This window comes from Rhamphochromis longiceps, linkage group LG3 (assembly GCF_057381845.1).
Source record: "Rhamphochromis longiceps isolate RC_006_pf linkage group LG3, R_longiceps_female_GT1.1, whole genome shotgun sequence".
Lineage (NCBI taxonomy): Eukaryota > Metazoa > Chordata > Actinopteri > Cichliformes > Cichlidae > Rhamphochromis > Rhamphochromis longiceps.
The window spans coordinates 2,835,273-2,862,076 of record NC_140559.1 but is presented as its reverse complement, the minus strand read 5'-3'; the positions used below and the strand labels follow the sequence as shown (position 1 = coordinate 2,862,076).

Here is a 26,804-nt window from a genome sequence, read left to right as displayed (position 1 = left end):
CATAATGATAAAACACATAATGTTCCTGATTACAGCCCAGATGACATCCCAAATAAAACAACGTTAGAGAGACTTCATTGCTTTTCATATACTTCTCATTTGCAGTAAATCCACAGCACAGTCTGGCTGTACTGGTTTGGATGTTCCTCCGACTCTCTCACCTCCATCAGAGAGTTGCATTGTTTGAAGCCACTCTCCTATTCCTATGTTTAATCTCAATCCACAGCTGCCCAACTGATGGGGTTTAGGGAGAGCTGTTTGATGTTAATCTGTCCCCCCTCCAGCCAGCTCTACATCTATATGCATCACTCTGTGTTCATGCTGACTGTATGCTGCTGCATTTCTGATATTTTACTGTAATCATCTTCACAGCCGGTCTTTTAATAATCAGTTGGTTTGATATTATTCTTTTCCCAGCTGATCTCTTTAGTAAAGGTTACATTTGATTGGTTGTCCCAGTCAAGTGTCTGTAATCGATATAGTAAAATGTTTGGTGTTTTGGTGCTTTGGTAAACAGAACAAGAAAATGCAGCTTTATTACCACTCGCTCCAGTATAGACGCTCCAGTACTGACCCAGTGTACATGGATGTTGAGTAAGCACTGCTGTTTGATGCTGAACTGGGACTACTAATATCCTAGATTAGAGCATTATAATCTGGTTGCTGTGGTATTATGGGGTGCTCATGAAAGATGCCAATCCTGTCACCATGGTAACCAGGAGAATCCACTGTAGGAATCAGTGGCAGGGTCTCCTCTGGACGTGCAGTGACACACAGTGGTTAGTAACACAGTAGAAATAGACACAGGACACATTAAAAGCAGTTTGTACTCATGAGTAAATCTGATTGTCCTGACCTGGGCAAATAATCATGAAAGGGTCAACCTGACATCAGGCTGTGTTGTCACAGTGATGTGGTCCAAAGTCGGAAGCTTGCCAGAGTACAGCAGATGTTAGTTTGCTTTAGTTATGCAAGGAGGAAAGATCCCCCAAAGAAGCTCAGCCCTGAGACCGAAGCTGTCTGCCACCATATCGTCTCACGGGAGTCAACAGGAAGTCCTTAATGATGCAGTCGCACTTCTCAGAATCTGCTCAGTGATGTTTACATCATCTTTGGCTGTACCCACCACCACAGACCACAACCACAGACCACCACAGACCACCACAGTCCACAGACCACCACAGACCACCACAAACCACCACAGACCACAGTCCACCACAGACCACCACAGGAGGAAGTGGGTTAGAAGCACAAATGTGTTTGTATGATATACAATCATTATAGATGTGAAGTGTGGCAGTGATCAGGGGATGGTTGTTTGCACATTTACCATGAAGTTTGTGCTGTTTCATTGTATTTTGAGAGTCTGTGTTTAACATCGGGGAGGAGACGTAGAAGTCAGCCCTCTGATGCTCTGTCGAGCCAGATGATGAGAAAGCTGATTTGTAGAACTCAGAGTACTTTACAGACGTAAGAAATAACCATGTTTTCTTTACTGCTGAACCACTTGTCTTGGTGCAAACTGGTCCCCTTTTGTACTCATAAGATTTATCGTATTAATGTTAATCATCTGAGAAATCTACCAGACAGCTGCGAGACTGAGTGAGCCAACCAACGGAGACACAAACTGCTGCAGTAGCATGAACTTTACTATCACCATCATATGCCTTACCATGTTTGGCTTATATTAATATTTTCAAATATATCTCCAGGTCTGCATTTTTGCTGATTTTGAAGAGTGAGCTTAATAAATTTTTCTTGAAAGTTTTCAGTCTCCATTAGGTCTGTTTGTTTTGGATGCTAGCTGAACATTACTCTGTGTTCAACATTAGCACCTTTTTCTGCAGTGCAGTGGGAGTTTTTCTGTCACGGCTGAGCTGAGCGATAATTTGAATTCACTGTCAGGACTAAGAAGTAAAAACTAGAGGACGTGGACCCCAGACAAAGCAATGAGGTGCCAATAGATGTTATATTAGTGTTACTAGCTGGAGGCTGGGTGTTGTCTTTGCATCTCCATCAGATTCTTTCCCTCACCAAACACATTTCCTTCTCATCTGTTAAACAGCGCTGTGGGCGTTTGGCCTGTTATTTTAGGCAAGCTCACCTTCCCTCCGATAACATTTTCCTCTCTGTTTTGCTTTTTTTGAGATGCCTGGCTGAAATGAAATTGTACTCACACATATTTAAGTAAACAGAGCTAGGGTCAAAACCCACTGAGGTAATCCTCCCCCCGTCTGGATCCAGGCCAGGCGGCAGCACTGACAAATACAAGTGGATATATATTAGTGTGAGTGTGGGTGTCTCTGCTTTCTGATTGTGCAGCACTTTATCATCATACATAATGTGTTTCTATTCTCTTTTGCATTGTGAACATACATTGTACTGGACTGGACTACAAGTGAACTCTAATGTTATTGTGTCAGAACTGCCACTTACTTAAAGCAGAGGTACTCTTACACTGCAGCGTGCATGTGGATCATGTTCAGCTGAGCTGCTGAGAGGAAGGAGAGTCGGGAAGGAGACGGATCGCAGCCTGACACACGCTGTGGCACATTTGGAAAAGCAACCATCCAATCAGGGGCTGGTTGCTGTGGATGCAAAGAGTAGAGGCACCACTCAGATACTGGGTGGGTTGAGGTTCAGGTCGCACAGAGAGAAGAAACCACTATGTCCTCACAGATATACAGTATTGCACCCAGAGATGTACAGCCTGCCAGACCAGTAGACACCAAGACCATTGTAAACACATGGAGGGGATGTTTAACAGGCTGGGAGCGCCAGAGGTGATCCACAGGAACCAGGGCGAGACGTTTGAATCCTGTGTGTTTGTATGTGAGAAAGTGGGCATCCATTAGACGACAGCTGTGACGACATCTGTGTTTAGTTTGAGGTGCTGTAGTTGTCGATTTTTTACACATCTTTGAAATATTTATATTTGAAATATTAGGAGACGTACTTGTGCAAAGGTAATATTAAAAGGTTGTAGCAGAACGTAAGATATAAGACAGAAGTCAGAGTACAGTGTTATATGAAAATAGTAATAATACAAGAGCGTGTATACTTCTTACTGGCTAAATGTGACATATGGCACGTACAGTAACATTAACAGTCTGAGCTGCTTTTTTGAGTCCTCTTGTTACCCAGCGGGAATTCCCCAACACTGACTCCTGATTGGACAGACGGGCTTTACAGATGTTGCAGGAATATGCCCAGTGCTTAATACTACAACATCTGGCCATAAAACCACCGCGTTGTGACCAGACAGTGACAGCAGCACCTCCAGGACCAAGGCCTCGATCTACTTTAGGTTCAGGGTCACTGGTGTTTTCTTCCAGCGTATCATAAAACAACACTTGTTTGTTTTGTTCATGTTGTCACTGCATGTCAGTTTATACTGACTTTCCTATTAACTCTAAAAGGCTGCTTACGCTGGAGGAAATTTGGTCCTCGCTTTGCTTTGTACTTGCAGTTGCCAAGGAAACCAGTATCATCCACACTGTCAAAAGTCATTCAACGGTGTCCTCTCACAGGAACTCACTTTATATTTGAATCAGCAGTGGCCCACTTCTTCAACTGAAATAAATCTCACATTTGTCACACACTACAAACCATCTGGAGGTAAACACATTTCCCATCAGCATTATTTTGATAGATGATGGGAATTAGTAGGTAAACCAAGCTGGCTTCCATCGGCTGTGACACCTGTGTTTCATTCAGATGTCGGTCCAGCCTGTCAGACTCGTCTTTGGTAAAGGAGACATCCATATCTGTCAGTGTTACTAAGGTCTGACACTGCAGAAGACTTTCTGCAGGTTTCTCATTTTGAAGCAAAATCTAAGCATAAACCTTATCTACATCTTTGTTTCCATAGCAACACAACCCTCCTGTGTCTATAGTTCATAGTTTATTTCGAAAGCAGTTGTGTAGCTTGTTTTTATGGACACACAATGTCGTCCACACCTCTAACTGAGATCTGTTTATCACTGATGGAAACAAGCTGAATATGTTCAATATTTAATCCCAGATCTGTGCTTCAGTACCTGTCTGCACCCTATACTGCATCACGTTCGTCTGTTAGACTGTATGGGCTTTTGCACGGCAGTTCATTTATGAGCTAACATTAAGCTGCTGGGTCTCTTGTGTTGGTTTTCATTTGTCAACGGACTGATGATACCTGATGCTGGTTCTACCTGAGACCAGTTTGGTGGTTTCCACTGTTATCATAGAGGCAGCCCTGGTTGTAAATCCACCTCTTGCCCGGACGTTGCATCTCTCCCTGGTTGGATGGATGTATGGATGGTTGGATGGTTGGGTGTATGGATGGATGGATGGGTGAATGGATGGATAGATGGATGGTTGGATGGATGGTTGGATGGATGGATGGATGGACGGATGGTTGAATGGATGAATGGATGGATGTATGGATGGATGGATGGTTGAATGGATGGATGGTTGGATGTATGGATGGATGGTTGGATGAATAGTTGGGTGGATGGATGAATAGATGGTTGGATGAATGGATGGATGGATGGATGGATGGATGGATGAATGAATGAATGAATGAATGAATGAATGGATGGTTGGATGGATGGATGGATGGATGGATGGTTGGATGAATAGTTGGGTGGATGGATGAATGGATGGTTGGATGTATGGTTGGGTGGATGGATGAATGGTTGGATGGATGGATGGATGGATGAATGAATGGATGGTTGGATGGATGTATGGATGGATGAATGGTTGGATGGATGGATGAATGGATGTATGGATGGATGGATGTATGGATGGATGAATGGTTGTATGGATGGATGAATGGTTGAATGGATGTTTGGATGGTTGAATGGTTGGATGGATGGATGGTTGAATGGATGGTTGGATGGATGTATGGATGGATGGATGGATGGATGGTTGAATGGATGAATGGTTGGATGGATGGATGGTTGAATGGATGGTTGAATGGTTGGATGGATGGATGGTTGAATGGATGGTTGGATGGTTGAATGGATGGATGTATGGATGGATGGATGGATGGATGGATGGTTGAATGGATGAATGGTTGAATGGATGGATGGATGGTTGAATGGATGGTTGGATGGTTGAATGGATGGATGGATGGTTGGATGGTTGGATGTATGGATGGATGGATGGATGGTTGGATGGTTGAATGGATGGTTGGATGTATGGATGGATTAAAGAGGGGTGTGTGGGGATTTTTACTGGCTACACTTTGTGCAGACCAAGTGTTCCTTCAGCTACTTGCTGTGTTTCACGTACACACAGAAGCATCTAGATTACATCTTTCCCCACTGCAGTAACATAAAGTAGTACAAGTGGCTTTACTCCCTGTCCCCCTCCCTCCCACAGATAGTGAGCCATATGGCGGATGGCAGATTAAAAATGTTTGTGCCTGCCCTGCCCATTGGATTACCAGCCCACTAATGGGGTATGAGTGTGTGTGAGACTGGGGGTGGGGGATTCTGCAGTCCTTAGTGATAAAGAAAAGTAGTGACTTTCCTGCGTGGCCTGTTTAAGTGTGCTTGAACAGGTAGCTGTAACTCTGGCTTTGTTTCTTTGTAACATATTTACCCACGTAGTCATTTTTTGTCCTCCTAAACAAATGAATGACAGTAAAACAAAAAATACCCTCATTAAGTAAGTTACAAGTAGGAGAAGTGAAACTGAGAAGTGTTTTGGATCTAACTGCAGATGTTTCAATAAGGCCAGGATTCATTTTCCACTTCCACGAGTGTGCTCGGGTCCACAGATGGTTTCTGACTTACTCTTTGTTACTCCGGTAATTAAAGGCCTTGTGCTGATAAATATCACAGTTCTTCCATTGCCCAGGTGTAGCTAATAATATATAGCTTCGTCAGTTTTTTATGAACTTAACTCTTCAAAGGCCGCTCATCGAAATACTTGGTGACGAGTGTGAAGCAGCAGGAAAATATGTTTGTCCCTCATAGTACTGGATTTCCTGGATATGCTCCAAATTGCTCAGATTGGACTGGTTTTCACTTTTTGAAGGATCCACTTCACTGACCGTGTTCCTCACCATTCATTTAAATGATTTCTTTCTAGTCACTTTCTAATCGTTCATTCATAGAAAACCCCAGAGCTCCTTCTCATGGGCTTGCACTGGCTCTCCACAATGAGAGGTCTTTCTCCCTACGCTAACATATTCCACCAAATGGTTTAGCTGATCTGTTTAACAGTGAGATTATTGTGTGAGTCGTGACCTAGAGGAGTGCAAAGAGAATGAGACATTTACCTCCCTGATGTCCCACACAAGGACACACATGTGCACACGGAGAACACAACACGGCCACGTCTGAAGCTTCTGTTAGACAGCACACCGTTAATTGTGCTGCCATGAAAAGGTCTGTGTGGCTTTTAATTTGCATTCAGTCCATCAGGATCAATACGTCCCTGCTCTGGGCTACAGGCTGACATAGACCTGTATTAGGACAATACTGCGTCTGCTTCCATTAAACAGTGATTGAAGTAAAGGTTGGAGACCACGGTGCCACAGAAAAGTCGCCGAGAGGGAGGGACGAGTGTAAAAATCCCTCGTGTGAGCTTTAGCTTCTGTTTGTGTGGGTTTAATCTGACTACAGTGTTCTGGGCCGACGATCTGAGCAGTGACAAACGGTCAGTGTGCTGCCCTCAACAGTTTTTGATCCAGGACAGCACTGTAGCGCATGTCCACCCAGCATGCACCGGAAAAGTTTCATTTGCACTATGATGGTGGTATGTAGGAGAAGGTCACATCAGGCTGTGCTGCAACACAACCAGTCTAACTATGGCCTTGAAACTGATTGTGCGCTGTTATGTAGTGATAGAGAATAGTGGGTGGAGCTTCTTTGATGCCTCACAATGTCCAAAGAAGAATCTGTGTATGACAGCAGGAGTGACACTGGCTCACAGGAGCAGTTAATATGAACACCTGATAAACACCTGTAGCTCTCGTGGAGCACACCGAAGCTCGGACGCTCTCGTGACGCCACGTTAACATGTTGTTGTTGTTTTAGGCTCTTTCCAAACACAGTCAAGTGGAAGCTGCAGACGTTTTCATCACTTTTAGAGGAAAACAAATGTATATATTAACAGAAATTAGGCCCATGTTTGCCTCACAATGCTTGCTGTGTCTGCGGTGGTCCTGCCTTGTTTAGCATGCCACCCAATCACCACCACCCTCTCCTCCCTCGTCATGCATAGCTGGGCTGGTGGGTGTAAAAATAGCTGGGTTGGAGGGGGTGGAGTACGAGGGGTTGTTAGTCAATGCTCATTGAGTTGGATGCTTTAATGAGGAAACAGTAGCTCTCTGCTGCCTGCACTTACAGGCGTCCAGTCAAGTGGTGCAACCAGGACAGGACCTCGTCCCTGCTGTATGGTAGCCTGTAAGCTTTTAGGGGAGGGGGAGGAGGGGCGGGGAGGGGATTATCAAAGTGATTAACTCACTTAGAGTCCTTTACATTCTGATGAAAGACACTTATATAAGTTGAACCATGGGCAACACAGCCGTGTGTAAGGTGTGCGGCTCAGACAAGGGCCTGAGGACGGCTGGGAGCCCGGCTCAGCTGGACCTGGACTTCTACTGCATGGAGCACTTTCCTGTGCAGCGTCCTCTGATCCTGGTAAGAGCTCACATTCAAAGCAGACTCTGTGTTTGCCTTTGAGTTGGATGTAAACAGATATGGACAGATATGTGTCTCTGTTGGTGTGGACATGGTTGTGTGCTCCATAGGCTCTGCGCTCTCTTCAAAGGCCGGTGTGACATTTGTGTTCATAAAGTGTCCCGGCACAGCAGCATGTGGGCTCATGTATCTCATTTGAAACGCAATGTAATCACTTCAGCAGCTGTTGGGAACACAAGACCAGAAAATATCACTTCTTCAGTCTGGGGTCACTTTTAGTGCGTGAACGTTTGCTGTGTCAGTGAAACAGTTTGTTTGTGTCTTCATTGAGTGACTCGTGCAGTAAGTGCGTCTCAAAGGGCTTTGCAGCGCTCTAACACAGAGGTGGAAACATGGATGCGCTCTGGTTCCTAATGTGTTTGCTGACAGTGGAAGTTTGGATCGAATCATCAAAGGCTCAGCTGTGAGTAGGTGACTACACAAGTCCTCGGAGCTCTTTGTTTGAAAGCTAAACCCTCAGACTGAGATCAGCTGAGTTGCTATAAACACACGGTTCCTAATATTTTCACCCCTGTCGATCCTCCTGCTGTTCTCAGCATCAGGTTTCATGTTATGATTCAGGTCATCACTCCGGTATGACCTTACACTGACCCTTTCCTCCAGGAGCACAAGTGGAACATTCCCACTGGTCCTGCTCAGTGTGGGTCGAGGGTTCGGTTTTCCTCAGGTTTGTCGCAGAGCAAAGGAATATTTGTCTGACAGAACTACAGCAGCAACTTTATGCTCGCGTGGAACCATTTTGGTCATTTTTATATTTATTTGGCAAATTCTGGTCAGTTTCTCAAACAGCTGCAGGCGCCAACTCAACTGAACACCACTCAGCTGTTCGTCCACACCTGAAGGAGATGGACACTCTTTCCACCATGGAAATCATAATGAATCTATCCAGTCAACACCTCCACTCTGCAGGCTTTTAGCATCTTTGAGGGCCTTGTTTTGGTTTGTTTGGCTTCGACGCTGCTCTCTACTTTCGGTTTGTCTCATAAATGTGTTTTCCTGTGTCTGTGACACACGTCCTGTTTTTAGACGTGGACAGCTCGGTGTCTCGACCTGTGAACTTTGGCCTCCTCTTACTCTGCCATGTTGCAGTCCAGTGCTTGAAAGGTCCTACCACGTCCTCCTGCTGCTTTAACAGAGAGCGGTTTATGCTCCAGGTCCTGCATTGGTGATCCGGATGTTAACACGTGTAGGCAAAGATTTGATTGGCTGGAAACAGTCGTGTTCAGTTCAGCCACCATTAATCATGATAGTGATGAAACATCAGACTGATGACTGTGTCAGGATGTAATGCCGGTCCGTTCGTGCCAACTCGACCACCACCAGGTGTTGTTGTGTCAGCGGCACAAACAGAGCGGCACCAGGGTGAGGTGCCGTTGCTAATAAACACAGATACTGTTGTTCCATCCAGCTAGAAATAGAATTTGTTCCTTCATTCAATGTCAAGCTAATGTTTGTGTTTATTTATAAGCCTTGTTTTTAATCCAGGCTAAATGTGCTCACTAATGAAATCATAATCTGGAGGTTAGTTGGGTCAGTTTAGGTTAAATAGCTGCTTAGTAGGAGATGACTCCACCTCTTTATAACTGTTTTATTTTTCACTGCCTAACTTTAGTGTTAACATAATCAGTTCTCACACATGAAGGCCAAACTCGTTATTGGATTTTTAAAGAGTAGTAAAAACGTCTAGTTTTCAGTTGCCTTTTAGTTAGTTTTAGGGTCCAAAGTGAATCAGCAGGGCTTGGAAAACGAGCTGTGCAGCCACAGTTTGAAGGAATCACCACAAATAACGTTTCTAAGAGAACAGGATGAGTTAGCGAGCGTCGTGTAATGTTCAACATTTAGAAATCGTTCAAAAGGAAGCAAGTGTTTTTGGCTTCATCTGAAACAGCCTCGTCACTATGGTTACCACGTCACTATGCTTGTCTCCATGGTAACTGGAAGGGGTATGGATGCTCCCAGCCTTAGCACGAGCAGCTCACAGTATTCGTGTCGGGGACAGTTTGCATTGTTGAGCTCCTGGCACTCTGCAGGTGCTGGTGCACGAGCACGAACAGCCTCATGATGTCATGAAGACACGAGCGTCAGTGAGAACAGACACGGTGTCGGTGATGTTGTCACAGACAGCAGCTTCATGCAGCTGCAGCTTGTGTCCGACGGCTGCTGCAGTTCCCACCTTTCTCCAGCGTTTCTCATTCAAAGCCTCGCTCGTCTGAAGGTCCTGTTGGTCTTCATGTCGCCATAGCAACCAGCCAGCGGCAGAGATGATTAGGGCATGATGTGTGTCGGCAGCCCGACATGAGGATGCTATCAGGCTTCACTGTGCGAACATGAAGACGCGTATCTAAGCTTCTCTTTACTGTGCTTTTATTCAGAAAATTAAACTGGGAAAGAAATCTGCGATATTACAGCAACACAGATTTAAGTGTTAACAATATATTTTACAGTGATATATCATTTTATTAGTGATAGATAGTAAGTTGCTTTAATTTCCCTGTGGTAGAGAGAATCTCTGGGTCGTATATACTAATGAATATTTGATTTGATGAAATCAGGACTAGTTCTAGATCGGACGCCAGCACAGCGTGGGGAGAAAAAGTGATGCAGTGCAGTTCCCTGCAGTAGCCAGGTGGTAGTTGACTGCAGGTGGAAACATCAAGGCTGTGTCTGAAGCGGGTCTCACTGCTGCAGTGTCAGTGCTCTCTGTGCTTCACTTGTCTGTGCACGTGAACGGCTGTCATTCAAATTCTTTGGCAAACTTTGATGGCTAACAATAGATCCTCCTCCTGAAAACAAGCAGTGTTAGAGAAACAGCAGTGTTGGTGCTGCATTTGACCCCTGAACTCCTCTAACACAATCTGAGTGCAGCACACATCAGCAGTGTTTTTCTGCAGCGGGAGCAGAGAGCTTGATTTAACTTTGGTGGAGGAAAATGCTGAATCACTCCTCACAGTGCTGGTCTGTTTCCAACTGCATCAGCATCCAAGAACAGGGAATGTCCTTCACAGCAGGGACGTTTCTGCACACTGAGGGAGATCAGGGGTGCAAATGCACTGATGATATTTTGTGCAGTGTGATTTTTGGCACTAATAATTTAGACTTCTTATGGAAAACGTAAAAATAGATCATTGCTATTGATGAAGGCACAAAAGCCTTTTGCAGATTGAGGTGTTTTTCTTTAAATGCAAACATAAGTACTGAAGGCTCACCAGGTAACACTGGACGTTCAAGGATGGCGTTCAAGGATGGCGTTCAAGGATGGCGTTCAAGGATGGCGTTCCAGGGGCCTCGTGTCGTCATTAGACATGAACAGAAGTCTGTGTGCGATGTTCTCAGGCAGCCAATCAAGTATGTGCTTTGTAAAGTGTGCTTCTTTTCTGTTTCTTCCAGTCGGACAGTAACACAAGTTTCCTGCGAGCAGCCAGAGCGGGGAACGTTGACAAGGTTTTGGAATACCTGAAAGGGGGCGTGGACATCAGTACCTGCAATCAGGTAGGAAAACGCAGACACATCCACACAAGCAGATCTGCTGTCTATCTACACCAATGGCTGCACAGTGTGGACAAAAAAGAACATCCATCAGGCTTTTGCCTTGGTGCATGCTGGGTAGTTTTTACTTTTTGTCCAACTGCCAATATATTAGGGATGCACCGATACCGGGTATCGGTATCGGTGCATCCCTAATATATTGATTGTTTCTTCTGAATTGGTGTTTCTGATCGATTTGGCTTCTCTGTAGAATTAAAAATGACTTAAGTTTTGTGCTTAAGTCTGTAAGCTTAAGCACAAAACTTCACCAAGTAGCTTCTGTGGGCTCTAAACACAATCAGAATTTCAGCAGCGCTGACGTCAGAGAGCAGGAGACAGTTTCATAGTTGTTGTGGTACCAATCAGGCAGACAGAGCTCTTTGTTTCTGTCAGGTGAGACCGCTTTGACTGCTCTGCCGCGGCTCGTAGGTCACACATATTTACCTGTTTACCAAATAAACAATGTAAATGTGACCCACTGTCACAGGAAACCGTGTCAGTGGTGACTCACAACCACTGCCCCGCCCCACAACAGTGATCCTGAAACTGTTGTTATGTAAGCTTGGAGCGAGTTAGCATGTTGTCCCTTATCTTTGCATTTCAAAATCCACTGGCCACGCCCCTTTTTATACATTGTCTGGTTCCAGGTGTTACCTGCCATGTGCAGCTCATTAGGTTGAAAAGGTGATCCGTATGTTTTAAAGGTGTTTGCTGCCTTCCCCACATACGAGGCCCCCTGCTGCCTGTGTCGTCTCAGTACTGTTGGTGATGCGTTGGACAAACAAGCAAAAATAATGAGCCCAGTGCTTTTTGTTATTGTTTACTACACATGAATCCTTCTTGGGTTGTTCCAAAGCAGGTTGTGATAATCCTTCTTCTGTTATTGTATAATCAAATAATGTCCCTTCAATCCTGCGAGGGAGAAGTTTGATCCGAGGGAAGTGCTTTATTTAGCTGCTCTCATGTATCAGGATTCCAGCCGTGGATGAGACACTGAAAGCTGATAGGACGTAAACGGTCCTGCCCTGGCAACGGTCATAATGAGCAACACAGTAAACAGAAGTCACACGAAATGGAAGATTGGCTGGTGTCCATGTTGTGTGAAGATGTTTGGCGTGACGTTGGCGTGGATCACTTTGACATTTGACATTACACTGTGTCTCTCTCGTAGCGCGTGCTGCTGCTGCTGTCAAGAACTTGACTGAGTGGCAAAGGCCAAACGCAGCTTCAATGTTCTGAAGTAAATACACAAAACTAAACATCAGTCAAATGTGAACATCTCTGTATCCATGTCAAGAGACATGCAGCAAATGCTCGTCTCTTGCTTTCTACAAAGGAGTCATTGATCCAGCATCAAACACTGAACCGTGCTGCTGAATCACTGTCTGCTCCTCACACTGTGGATGTGTCACTGTGTAAAACCTTGTAGATTGTGTGATTTTTGGCGTCACAAACCTTGGATTTGATGAACTGAAAGGTTCTGGGCGCTCGCTGCTGTGACTAGCCGACTATGAGCAGAAGCTCAGGGTTGGACCTCGATAAAGTTTACGGCTGATTTTTGCCAATTCTGCAGTCAAATGTGAACATTCAGAGGATTTGGCACAGTTTCATTTTCCAACAAACCCTCCATGAAGTATCACCCAACATAAAGTTATAAAAGTTTTTGCATATTTCAGTTGCTGTGGACAAAACGAGGCGAGAGATGTTAGTGATGGAGAAGTGGGTGGACCGGTCATGGAGCAGGACAAAGGGTGGGTGGGTGCAACAGGAAGAAAGGGCTCTCTGAGGTCATGGGCTGGTGTAACATCAGCTGATGCTCAACAGAAGTGCAAAAAGAAGCGAGCAGATGCAATTAAATGTTTGTACACAGGAGATTATTAACTCAGAGAACTGTTTTCTATTTGATATCCTTTACTTTGTTATTGTCCTTTGGGCAAAAGTAACCGAAAACCATTCATCTCTGCGATCTGATTGGCCACGCGTCTTAAAAAAGGAAAAGCTGTTGGCTGTCTACCTGCATACGTTCGTATTTGTTTGAGACAAGTGATTCAAAAACAGCAGGACTAAAGCTGAAATGCATATTCCTCTCTGCGACTTAACCAGCTGTGGAAAACCTATATAACCTTGTATGGGGGGTCCCAGATGGCCATTAGCTTCAGGGGGCTATCTGATGATAGGAGTGGGGGTGAAAATGGAGTGGTTATTGTTAGACTTTCAGAAAAAATGTTTACAAAGTTTACAGTGGGGTTTTTACCTGGTGGACTAGAGCAGCGGTCCCCAACTCCCGGGCCTCGGACCGGTACCGGTCCGTGAGTTGTTTGGTACCGGGCAACGAGAGTTGAGGCTCAGGTGTGAAATGTCTGGTTTTCAGGGGTTTTTTCAGCGTTATTTTGTTATCGTTTTTATCGTTAACTCGGTTTTCCTGGGTCTTTTCACATGTGTTATGAATAAATCTTCTTTTTTTCAGTACCGGTACTAGTTTTATTTTGTTGTATTTATCCGTGACACCTTAAAGGCCGGTCCCTGAAAATATTGTCGGGCATAAACCGGTCCATGGCGCAAAAAAGGTTGGAGACCGCTGGACTAGAGAGTTGGTCCCTGTGCCTTTGGGTCAGGGAGAGTACCCGGCCTTCATAGCCTCTGGTTGGGATGCTCAAGGGAGGATGATCCATCTTACTGAGAGCCTTCAGTCCTCACATGGGCAGCAACACCGGAGGAGCTGGTGACCTGGAGGGTGTGATTGGGAGGAATGGCCTGCTTGTTCAGAGCCCGGGTGGGTCCCAGCCGGCAAAGCGAAAGCAGCTCGAGCAGAAGTTGAAGCAGGAGGTCAGTGAGGCCACTGAAGAAGACTTTCAGACTTCCTCACAATGGAAACTGTCAGGCTGATCAGGAGGGAAAGCACTGGTCACATGCTGTGTAACGGGGTGCTGCTGACTTCAGGTGGATATCGTCTGGTGGTGGAAGGAATACTTAGGAATACGTTTTTCATCTGTGTCTGTGGACACCTTTAACAAAGGGGGAGCGGAGGTTGGGGGGTCTCACGCCTCAGCCTCCTTGGGAAGGTCTGACCCAGCGCTTTGGACAGGGGAGTTAGCTCATTGGTCAAAGCGTCAGGAGGAACATGGAGGTTTTGGTCCTGGAACCGTGGACCAGCTCTTTACTCTGTGGAGGATATTCAAGCGTGCTGAGGAATGACGTGTGCGTTTGTTTTGTAGAGTTAGAGCATTGGACCATGTCCCACGGTGTGGTGGGTGCTTTGGGAGTATGAGCTGTTTGGTCCCTGTAACCATCGTCAACACACTGAAGGGACACAACCTCATTACATTTCAGTGCCCTCCAAAGGTGTGTTTAGTCTGCTCTGGTGCTCCTCAAACCAGCTTTCCTTTACCTGTAAGTCCCTCAAGAGAATTTGGATTCAGCTCTGAGCACCTCCCTGTGTTAACACTTAGTGGTGGCAAACATTTTGAATAGCAGACACCAGGATCACTGATGCTCGGGTTATTGGCTCTCACATAGGCCAACGTAACTGCAGAAACTGTATCCACGTATTCATGTTCACATTAGACACGTATGGCTCAGCTCAGGTCTGGACTTGAACTATGAAGTGCTGCAGGTTGTTTGGTCCATCGATGCGATGCAGTCGGAGCTTTATGTTTATAGAAAGCTCTGGTGTTTAAGACACTGTGGAAGTTTCCTCAGCAAGAGTCAGAGTGTGTAACATGCTGTGTTTATATCATGAGCATTTCTGTAAGTGAACATGATGATGAACACAATGAACCTTGTGTCACTTTCTAATCCTTAGTTTCGATGGTCTCCCACGTTTGTCCCACTAGTTTTGTTGAGTCATTGCACAGCTGCTCCACTCGTGCACTCGTGCACTCCAGATATTAACAGAAGTGATTTACAAGGTGAAACGTAATCTAAGAATATATATCTACAGTTTCCATCACAAACCAGTATTAATACAGTAACACCTACAACTTAAAAACACGCACACACAACTATTTTTAACTTTGTACCCAGAGCTGGACCTGATCCACATCAGCATAACATGGCTCAACATCTAATCCAACTGTATGAGTCAGCCAGTCCATGTGAGGCTGAAGCCTTTCACACTTTCAAACGATGGACGCAGAGACAGAAAGGCAGGCACCCTCAGTGGGGGACCTAGACGAGGAGGTAGTACCTTCTGTTTCCCTTTGGAAGCGTGTCTCTTTGTTGTCCTCGGTCTTCACGTCTGACGTCTTTTTTCCAGAATGGTCTTAATGCGTTGCACCTGGCAGCCAAGGAGGGGCACATAGATCTGGTCCAGGAGTTGCTGGACAGGGGTGCGGCGGTGGACTCAGCCACAAAGGTAAGCTCATTTCACACATACAGAGAGTCTCAGTGGAGTTTGTATTGTTGGCTGGAGGGTTTTTAGCAGCGTGTGTATGCAAAGCTAACATCTTAACACATTACTTGGAGAAGGTCATATAATAAATAATCAGTAGGTTGACTCGAGTAAACAAAGAAGTAAACACAAAGTTAACTTTACATAACCAATGAAAGTGTGAGTCATGTGGGTCCTGGGCTAGACCCACGTGTGTTAAAGTGTTGTGAACACCACATGCAGGATTTACAGCGCCTCAACCATCCTCGACCTACAGCTTCGTGACCTTTGAACTTTTCTCTGGGGTCTGACACCCTGCACTGAAACTTTAAGCCTGGAAGGCATTGAGCCCACAGACCCCCCACTGAACAGGCTTTCAGTCTTTGTACACAGCTGTAACGTCTCTGCTCCACAGTGAGTGTGTGTTTGAGGGTAAAATAAGGAGAATCTGTGTTTTTGAAATGAGAAATGTTTTAAAGAAAAATGAATGTAAAGTTGTGATTCGTGAACATGTGATTCGTGAACATGTGATTGATTGGACAGCAGAGAAAGTGCAAACATGGTTTCTGAACTCTGTCAGTGCTACAGTGTAGCTGATGATCACATGATGTGAGGTCATCATTCACCGTGGTCCATGCTGTGTTATCAGGATCAGATTACTCTCAGATATATTCATAGATTTTTACCTGCTTATATTTATTCATGAAGTAATCAGATCTGAAGCAGCAGTGAATTAAATACTGTGCTTATTTGTATCTCAGTGCACATGACAGACTAGACATAACTGTAAAGGACACAACAGCATTCAGTCAGGAGCACTCTGAGCTTATTTTTACAAAGACATGCAGATATTTGTCTAATAATCTTGTTATGGTTTGTGTTTGATTCCAGAAAGGAAACACAGCGCTCCACATATCCTCTCTGGCTGGCCAGGCTGACGTGGTGAAGATCCTGAGCAAACGTGGTGCTGATATCAACGCACAGTCTCAGGTGAGCCTCGACGCTGAGGCCGTGTAATCCTCCTGAAAGTTACTCTGCCGCTCATCACTGTTAGATAGTCAGCTGTGGTGTAACTGTTCCTTGTGTTTACCCGTTTTGTCATATGCTTGGTTCTTTGTGTTAACAGAATGGATTCACTCCTTTGTACATGGCTGCCCAAGAAAATCACCTGGATGTGGTGAGATACCTGCTTGAGAATGGAGGCAACCAGAGCATTGCTACAGAGGTAAGACGAGTGTGTTTAGATTATGCAGTAATCTAAACAACATTAATGTGATGTTTCCACTGATTTGATCACTTTTTAACTTTCTGCTGTTCCACATGAAGAAAGAAACCTCAAGTCTCTCAGTGAGAATCACACGTCTCCTCTTAGGCTTTCAAAGTGTTCGTGGAACCAAGCGTTGATACATGATAAATACATTTCAGGAAGATGAATTTGAATGCAGGTCATAACATTTCAAATAATTTTATTTATACAGCACCAAATCACAACAACAGTCGCCTCAAGGTGCTTTATACTGTAAGGTCGACCCTACAATAATACATACAGAGAAAACCCAACAATCATATGACCCCCTATGAGCAGCACTTTGGTGACAGTGGGAAGGAAAAACTCCCTTTTAACAGGAAGAACCAGGCTCAGGGAGGGGCGGGGCCATCTGCTGTGATTGGTTGGGGTGAACCCCGGCCAAAATAATAAACAAAACCAACGAAGTCCCGCCACAGAAAACTAGCTAAACCCTAAGAAAGAAACAATGACAATAGCTACCCCTCGCGTCGTAGCCCAGAAACAGGAGCAAACAGTTCAAAAGAAAAGGCGGCTCACCGCTTCAGCCTGTGCACGCACAGGCACTGGACTGCACACGTTTGGCGGCTCTCAAGCAGCACGCCTACACATACACAACACAAAGAATTTGGAGGCCAGGTCCAGGTCTGAGTCTCTCTCCTGGCAGCTGTCAGAGCAGCTTTTTGAACCCAGTCACGTGCTCCATGGTCCAATCAGCAGCCCACTGCTCTTCATTAGAGGAAGGACCTGCAGAGATTCTTAAAACACAGGAAAGAGACACAGCACAGCAGCTAATACAGATTTGCTATGGCCACGGGCCGTAACAGATTCCAGTGTTAATGCCACCTCTCCTGGATTTATGAGAATCATAACTCTTAATCAGCACATCACTGCATCCAGCTAGTTTAAAACACTGTGTGTGAATTTTACCTGAAAACACAAGAACTGGCAGGTGGGCTGCTGGTGTCCCATCGTCTTCAAAGATGAGACCAGGTTCACACTAACACGAGCGAGTCTGGTGACAGCAAATGTTATCGTGCTTCAACATCACCCATCAAGACAGTTTGCCAGTGATGGCTGAGGAGGCGTATCTTTGCCAGCTGGTGCATAGTGCTGGAGACATGTGCATCAGTTCATTTTTGAGGAACATGTCCCATCTCAGGATATTTCTTAATTCCAACTGCCGGGAGTCACGCCGTCCAGGAGGAGCTGGTCCACCTGTGCAGCTGAAATTTGATTCAGGTGTAATGTCAGTGTTCCTGTGCCTGGATGAGGACATTAGCGAAATGGTCACCACCTGCACAACCCTCACTTTTGTAGGACTGACTTGTCATTTACACCGGAGCAGGTGAAACGGACTCATAATCACTTCTGCTTCCTAACTGGACAGACTGAAGTTTAAATGCCTTTAATTTTCTTGAGCAGTGTATTTTAAACTTTTATTTTAAATGAGATGTAACCGGTCGTCCGTCTGCCTTCTTCTAGGATGGCTTCACCCCTTTGGCCATCGCGCTCCAGCAGGGCCACAACCAGGTTGTGTCTGTCTTATTAGAAAATGATACGAAAGGCAAGGTGCGCCTACCTGCCTTGCACATTGCAGCTCGTAAAGACGACACCAAATCAGCAGCCCTGCTCCTCCAGAACGACCACAACGCCGATGTCCAGTCGAAGGTATGGCCATGCAGTATTTTGGCTAAGTGTTGGCATGTGCAGAAGTCCAGTGAGTGTGGTGATCTGTGTTTGTGCAGATCTGTGGTTATTTGTAGCTCCATGAAGGTGACAGTGTAACAGTGGTTCTAGCTTTCCAACACGAGGTTTGAACCTGTTCTTCAGTTATCCTGCTGAGACGCCTCATTATATCCTCTCTGTATAATCACAGGGGCCTGTTTCTTCTGTCATAGTCCCAAATAGATGAGTAGGTGGGAATGTGGCAGATTCATCAAGGCGAGTGGAATAATGCAGATGTGTGATGTGTGGGATCGACGGGCATTTCTGCAGAGAATAACTGAAGAGAGGCTTGAACCCACGGCAGTGATGCTCCTACCTACCTGGGGTCCTGATGATGACCCACAGCGTGCTTCTTGTTCCCAACAGCAATGATAATTCTTCCCATAACAGTGAAATGTTTCTGCTTGTTAGTGCGATGGTGCTCACCTCCAGTACGAGGCCTGGTGTGTAAACAGGATCCACGCTGAAGTTAAACAGTGATTATTAAAGTTAATATTACCAGTGGATCAGATCAAGGCTGAAGGTGGGAAATGTTTTTGACCACCGAGACGTTAGTGACCAGATTGTGTCCTCAGTGACTCTGAGTCGTGTAACAGAGCCGTCTTCACCTAGATTCAAAGGTCAGGAAAGCCCAGAGAAACAATATCTGCACATTATCACACTGATCACTCTAGGACAGATATCTATTCCACCATTGACAGACAGCGTCTTTGTCGTGATATTTGCAGTAAAGCTGCATAAATATGTCTCAGATATTTGTGTTTGCATCAGTGTGTCTCTCTGTCCTCTGTCTCATTCAGTGTCTCTGTGCTTCACACGTCACTAACTGGCTCTCTCCCTTTTTCCCCTCTCTCTGTTTAAATACCGCCTCTCGCACTCTTCCTCTCGTCACCCTCCTCCTCGCTGCACCGGTGTCTAAGCGTAGCACTGTCCACTGCATGGAGTGTGCCACTGTCTGCAGGTTGTACGGTGGTCGTATCTAAGATTGCATGCACACGGTGGTCTGACCATCAGCGAGAGATTGGAAGGGTTAAAGTGTCCGTTTAATATTGATGGGAATCACTGTTGTGGCTGGATCTCGAGTTCATAGTTACGACTGTTCCTCTGATGCCGGCTGGCAGCTTGAAGTGACGTGGCTGGAGTGAAAATGATCTTTCCATATATCAGCGAAACATCAGTGATTTTCTTATGTAACAACACTATAGAGTCTATTTAGGCTCCACGCACACATCTACTAAACTGTGCTTCTGCTGCTGGGATGCAGCCATGTTGAACATGAGTCATAAAGAAGAGAGTAGCTCGAGTAGTTACAGTTACTCGGATACTGAAAAACACAACACGATGATCATGTATGTAGTTATTACTAAATATGCTATGAAAACGAAGTGAAATGTTCTCAATAACAGAAAGCGGTGCATTATTTTTATACAGTAACGCCTTTTACTGTGATCTCAGCACAACTGTATGATCTGGGCAGCAATACAACAATGTGATCTTGTATAGAATATTATATGTCTTATATATAACATTGTAATGGGGTTAGGTGTAAAAAATGCTAATGCTAAGCTAGCCCAATGCTAAACTACCACCACAGGAAACAGTAGGAAGTCACTTCCCTTTACTTCAGGAAGCACGTCAGAAAAGTTAGCAAAAATGCTAATGCTAAGCTAGCCCAATGCTAAGCTACCACCACAGGAAACAGTAGGAAGTCACTTCCCTTTACTTCAGGAAGAACGTCAGAAAAGTTAGCAAAAATGCTAATGCTAAGCTAGCCCAATGCTAAGCTAGCTCAATGCTAGCGATGAGAGTAATATTGTAATATAATACGAGCTGAAAGCAAACTTGTTAGTTCAGAGGCAACAACAGGCTGAGGATTGACTTACTGACCCAGAACGCTTCCCGAAACTTTGTCCGGGGTCGGACTGGGCGACCCGATAGGGGGCAGCACGGTGCCTTTCCTGTCTCCCAACCCTTTCCTCAGTCATTAAAGTCTTTAAACTATGAAAACATCGTATTAATTCCAGGTGGTTCACAGAATTTGTACTTTATTAAAGAAGTAGTCAAAGAAGAAACGGATCATTTAGCTATTTGACGCTACAGTGAGCCACGACACAAACGAGAGCGCTGTCAGTTCTGACAGGACTGAGCAGCTCCAGCCACGTCCTCTGTAGTCTGCACAGCTGAGCTAATGTCTGTGACGCAGCCTAACTGAACTGATCTTTCCCTCCCCCATCCTGCTACAGATGATGGTCAATAGGACTACTGAGGTATACACACACTCCTTAACTCTCCACAGGCTCACACAGTCCCATCCTTTTGTCATTTCCTTTGTTATCACTGCCTTTATTTCTCTCACTTCCACAGCTGGTGTACATGATATCATTTGGTCCATTCTGTGTGTTTCAGTTGATTTGATATTAATAATAAGAGGCCACCGTGCATGGCTGAGAGGAATGGCCAACCACTGCTGCTTATCTCTGAGGTTTTAGTTTGATTTTTCACCCGAGTCTGTTTGATTTCTTTGATCATCAGCTCAGGATCACCCTTCGGTTTTCCTCCCCCGTGTGGCCCTAATACATTCAGACTGACTCTAAAAACTGAACTGTTGTTTTTTAATGACTGTGTTTACTTTCTGTAAGCTTCGATTATGAATGTGTGTGATGTGCACCGTCTCTTAGTCTGTAATTCTGCCTCTTTTTGTGTTGCATGTTTTAGAAATGCACTCTGAGCAGCAGCTTAAAGTATTGTTTACAAACTGATAATATTACAAAGCCCGTCCATATAAGATAACACACTGCACTACAAGAAGTAAGACAAGCTATAATACATCGCTGCTTAAGTATGGAAGGCCAGTGAAGACGAGCAACGCTGACATCTTTTCATGTCTTTAACATCCGGGACATACGAGTGATGGTTGAAACAGACGATTCAACATCAGTAGCTTTTCATGTTAAACTGGGCGGACGATGCATCACCACGATCACAAGAACAAACTGTGTCACATCAGAAACCCGAGAAAGATTCAGACACTGATGTTATGATAAATGTCACGTTCAGCTTTAAAAATGCAGCTTGCAGAAGGAGGAACAAACAAACAAATAAAAAACAATAATTCCTCTTATTGGACACACGATGAGCACTCAAAGGCAAACATGCACTGTGTTTCTTCCACCCATGGTCTTCCACACTTTGCAGCTTCTATAACATTTCTTTTAGAGTGCATGCGTTTCTTTAAAGAACCTTCCAGTCGATGCAAAAATAATCTGTAAACAGTGCAGCTCAGCAACAGCATGGGAAGCTTGTGAAGCTCATAATATAACTGTATAAAGCTAATATGTTAGCACAGACGAGCATGTTGCATCCATGCTTCCTTAATTTGCAGCTAAGCTTCTGACTGTAAACTTTTGAACCATCTCGTTAGTCACTGTGTTCTTCACGCTTCTGTAAACACCTTTTTCACATTAAATCGGACCAACACTAACAGAATGGAAAGGTAAGGCAAGAACTCCTCCAACCTACTCTGAAATCCTTTTTGCTAACAACAGCTAACATAGTGCACTTTGGTGTTGATGGGGACCTGTGTGGTTTACTGACAGTGTTGTCTGTGTCCGTCTGGATGACAGTCTGCGTCTGCTCTGTGCTGATTTCTTTGATCTTTTTTCATTTCACTCGTGTTAAAAGCATTTGTTGGTCTCTTTACACAGTTTGCATGGACGTGATGTGTGTTTGGGGTTGTGTGTAGATGCTCTGACTTTCATATTAGTACCAGTGAATATACATGATTATTTTTAAGTCAGATTTTCATCGTCCTTGATTTTAATTTACTTCTTTTACTCTTGATGCAACTTTTGCATGCTGGGAAGACTAAAGGTCAAAGTTGACATGACCGTGAAGCTAATGTGTGTGCTCTGTCCTGCTGTGTGTGTGTCTGCATCTTTCTGTCCTGCAGAGTGGATTCACCCCCCTGCACATTGCTGCCCACTATGGGAACGTGAATGTGGCCACGCTCCTGCTGAACCGAGGGGCAGCGGTTGACTTCACAGCGAGGGTACGAAACAACCCTAATAACTTATTTGGGTCTGAACTGTATGAGTGTAAGCTGGAGACTGTAAACAAGCTTTAGTGGACAGGATGAAAACATGTCAGTGGGTAACTCTACAGCCACAACAGAGTTCAGTCAGTGATGACTGTCCACGACTGACTCAGCTCAGTGTTGTGCTGGTTCTGTATCCACATATATACATATATATTAGGGGTGCAACGATACACAAAATTCACGGTTCGGTTCGATACTTTGGTGTCACGGTTCGATACAAAAAAATGTTCATGCCTTTTTAATTTGTCATTTATTAAAATTATAAATATATATTTTAACTCAAAAGTACAGTTTTTAAATTTAATGTTGCTGAAACAACAAAGTAATAAAAAATAAATAAATCTATCTGATGGAGGAATCCCTCATCTTTGGAAAAGAGAGTTTATTACAGAGAAATGGCTCTTTCAAAATAAAAGCTATACTATACGCTTCTTCTGGGCTATATTCTCAGCAGCATATTAAACATATCAGGTCCCCATAAGGAGAATCATGTGCTAACGGCTGTCTAAATGACTCGGGTAAAGTTTGTAGCATGGTGCTTGTTGTTTTGTCTGCTTCCACTTGTCTTTGCACTAGGATGATGTCGGAGTAAATGTGCAGTCATATTCGTTGTGTTCCCACTAGTGCTGTCAGCGTTAATCTGAAATGACCTTAACGCCACAACACGGCAAATCTCCGTTAACGAGCTACCGCGGATCGCCCCGTGCATGGGGCTGGACGGCCAACACGTTAACGAGCTAACTGCGCTAACACACTAGTTCCCACCCATGTAATTGAGCATTGCGTGGCACATCCAACATGCTGTTTTACTTTAGTCCATGACTCGCTTACCTTCAGGGTCATACGTCACATGAAAACCAAAATAGTTCCAAAGGCCAGATCTGAATGAGGGTGGGGGAGGTTCAATTTGCCATGTTGCAAGGAGAGCTTAACTTCTGTCTCGCTAGCTTGTCCTGCGCTCAGTGGATCTGCGTTCGACTACTCCGCCTAGGCTGCACTGTCGAGCGCAGATCCACTGAGCGCTCAACACAGACAGCATCGTCAGAAGGAAAGTTGATCAAATAAATTAAAAATGTTGTATTGTTCGTACCGAACCGAAAGCATTGCATCGAACGGTTCAATATCGATACGAGTATCGTTGCACCCCTAATATATAACTGACCAAAACACAGAGTTTGGTTCTTTTTAATCAATGTTCCTGCTAATGTAGTCTTACAAACCAACGTCAGTCGTCCTGGATCCTGACACGAGCCTATAAAAGCTACGACTGCACTGGGTACCACAACAACCCTCCCTCACCGTCAGGCAACAAACGCCTGTTTAAACGACGCCTTCCACAAAACACAGTCACATTTCCTGTTTTAATCACCAAAGCAGCGTGGTTGCTCACACACACATATACCAACATTTGGATTCTGAGCCGACGTGTTTAACGAGTTGTTGTTTTTGTGTGTCTTTGTCTGCAGAATGGGATCACTCCACTGCATGTGGCCTCTAAGCGTGGCAACACAAACATGGTTCGCCTGTTGTTAGACCGTGGCTCTCAGATTGATGCTAAAACGAGGGTGAGTACCTCAAACGCACACATCTAATGTAACCTGAGCTTTGGAGCTAGTTATCTTTAAACCACACTTGCACACTCCCACAGCGGTGCAACTGTTACATCCACGTAGTAACTAATGGTCGCGTGCATTGCTAACAACAGATATGATGGGGGGTTGTTTTTAGTTCATTCTGACCTGTAGGTCTGCCACTGGCATCATGATCTGTTATTTAATAAACTGCTGCTCTGTAAAGTGCAAATTAAATTTTATGATATTCTTAATGCTTTAAATTGTGTATTTACTCCAATACAGATATTCAAACCAATAAAATGATGGAACTGAGGACTTTATTTTAGTAATGTGATGCCATTTTTCAGAGAAAAATGTTAGCACTGTGTTAGTCCACTTCAGTTTTTGACTTGTTGTACATTAATGTAATGATATTACATTAATAGCTCATGGATAATGGATCCTGACATTGTCCCTCACATACAGAGATATCTCTGTATTATCTAAATGATTTGATGATGAATATGATAAGCACTGAAACTAATCTGTTACTGTTGTTGTTGCCCATCAGTCACCCCGTGTGTCCTTAGAGAAAAACATCTGCTTGACTTGTTTTTGTCTGTGTTTCTTGCATCCTTTGTAGCCTGTGTTCATACATGACTCAAAATGTAAAATGAATAGATCCTTAGTTTGAATGTTCTAATATCTGGTATGTTTTTTAAATAAACATCAGGATGAATTGATCAGGACTGTTTCTGTTATGAAAAGTTAAGCCATCGTTGTCCTGCAGCATCCAGAGTCGATACACATTTACTGTCTTGGTTTCGTAGGACGGCCTGACTCCGCTTCACTGTGCTGCTCGGAGCGGACACGATACGGCTGTAGAGCTGCTGCTGGAGAGAGGAGCACCTTTACTGGCCAGGACCAAGGTCTCACATTCACCATCTAAAGTCATGGTTGTGTCCTGTGTAACGTGTCACTGTGGAGCTAAGGGCTCGTGATGTCTGCTGGTGACCAGCAGGAGCTTTTTCTGCGAGGTGGGAGGAAGGAGAGGTCAAAGGATAAACAAGCCCACGTGTTGTAGGGTTTTGGCACTTTCTGCATATAAAATGATGAGTTTGAGGGATTATTTTGTATAAAACACGATGAGCATGTTCAACAGATTCTCTGTCAAATACTCTGAATGCTCAACAGTAGATCTACAGATCAGTGTTTGTTACAGAAACAGCAGTGAGTCAAACTGCTGTGTTATCAATCAGAGACAAAAAAGAAACGCTGCAGCTGTTTATTTACACTTCCAGCAAACCAACAATGCATTTCACCTGCAGCTCTCCTCTGCTGAACCAACTGTCCCCTCCCACAGAACGGGCTGTCCCCTCTGCACATGGCAGCACAAGGTGACCACATTGAATGCGTCAAACACCTTCTACAGCACAAGGCTCCTGTTGATGATGTCACATTGGACTACCTGACAGCACTGCATGTGGCGGCTCACTGCGGTCACTACAGAGTCACCAAACTGCTGCTGGACAAACGGGCCAACCCTAACGCCAGGGCACTGGTAGGTCACGAAGAAAACATGGATCCACGAATGGAAAAAGGATCATAATCTGTCCACATGCACCTGGAATTCTTCTGAGGTTCACTGTGTTTGCTCCACAGAATGGCTTCACACCGCTGCACATCGCCTGTAAGAAGAACCGCGTGAAGGTGATGGAGCTGCTGGTTAAATATGGAGCTTCCATCCAGGCCATTACAGAGGTGCTTTACACATCGGAGTAATCCGACTGCAGAAATGCCTTTATTATTGCTCTCTATACGTTTAAAATATTACTATTGAAACAAATCTGTGACATTGCATACATGATACTTGAATTTGGTTACATGTAGCAAAGGTAGCAATCTAAAGTTACATCATGCTAACAGCAGCATGCTAACAGCAACATCCCACGGGTATAACTGGAGTCATAAAGTGACAAACTGACTCAGTAGTACTCATAGTAATGTAATAACATCAGGCCGAGTAGATCCTCTTGGTGTAGTGAATAGAATTAAAGGAGGCTTATTGTTATTGAACAATTTCAAATATGAACATCTCTATAGACCAGGATGGGGAAGCTGCAGGTTTAGACGTGTCCAGCTGATTTACATGACCTCCTCAACATGTGTTGAAGTTCTCCAGAGGCCTGGTAATGACCTCATCATGTGATTCAGGACTGTTGACCAGAGATGGGCAGTAACGCGTTACTGTAATCCGAAGTAAAGTAAGGGATTACTATTGCAAAAACGGTAATTAGATTACCGTTACTTTCCCGTAGGAACGCTGCGTTACTGCGTTACTAAAACCGTGATTTTTTGCGAGAATGTCTCATGACAGTGACGTAAGCGAGTGCGCCGTTCGTGACAACAGCTGTGTGCAGATCAACAATGGATAATATATCGAGTGCAGAGAGAGTATGAGCGTGCAGCGTTTAAAGCGTGGAAGTACTGACCTTACTTTAAGTTTGATTCCATAAAAAGTGACAAAAACATTAGTGTCCGCTGTGCGTGGGAA

The 26,804-nt window shown here is 44.5% G+C and overlaps 1 protein-coding gene across 25 annotated transcripts in view; it reads left to right on the top strand.

The window, feature by feature from the left end:
• ank2b (ankyrin 2b, neuronal) overlaps positions 1 to 26,804 on the top strand; it is a 156,696-nt gene that overhangs the window by 80,911 nt on the left and 48,981 nt on the right. For 19 of the 25 annotated variants that reach the window (XM_085401246.1, XM_085401245.1, XM_085401235.1 and 16 more), the window contains exons 2-11: positions 11,082 to 11,183; positions 15,475 to 15,573; positions 16,480 to 16,578; positions 16,715 to 16,813; positions 18,359 to 18,544; positions 22,551 to 22,649; positions 24,164 to 24,262; positions 25,081 to 25,179; positions 25,614 to 25,811; positions 25,913 to 26,011. In XM_085401246.1, coding sequence (XP_085257372.1) covers positions 11,082 to 11,183; positions 15,475 to 15,573; positions 16,480 to 16,578; positions 16,715 to 16,813; positions 18,359 to 18,544; positions 22,551 to 22,649; positions 24,164 to 24,262; positions 25,081 to 25,179; positions 25,614 to 25,811; positions 25,913 to 26,011 — 1,179 coding nt within the window. Of the gene's footprint in view, positions 1 to 7,302; positions 7,635 to 11,081; positions 11,184 to 15,195; positions 15,399 to 15,474; positions 15,574 to 16,479; positions 16,579 to 16,714; positions 16,814 to 18,358; positions 18,545 to 21,092; positions 22,095 to 22,550; positions 22,650 to 24,163; positions 24,263 to 25,080; positions 25,180 to 25,613; positions 25,812 to 25,912; positions 26,012 to 26,804 lie in introns of those variants that run through there. The other 6 variants (XM_085401261.1, XM_085401260.1, XM_085401259.1 and 3 more) reach the window with 4 other exon arrangements.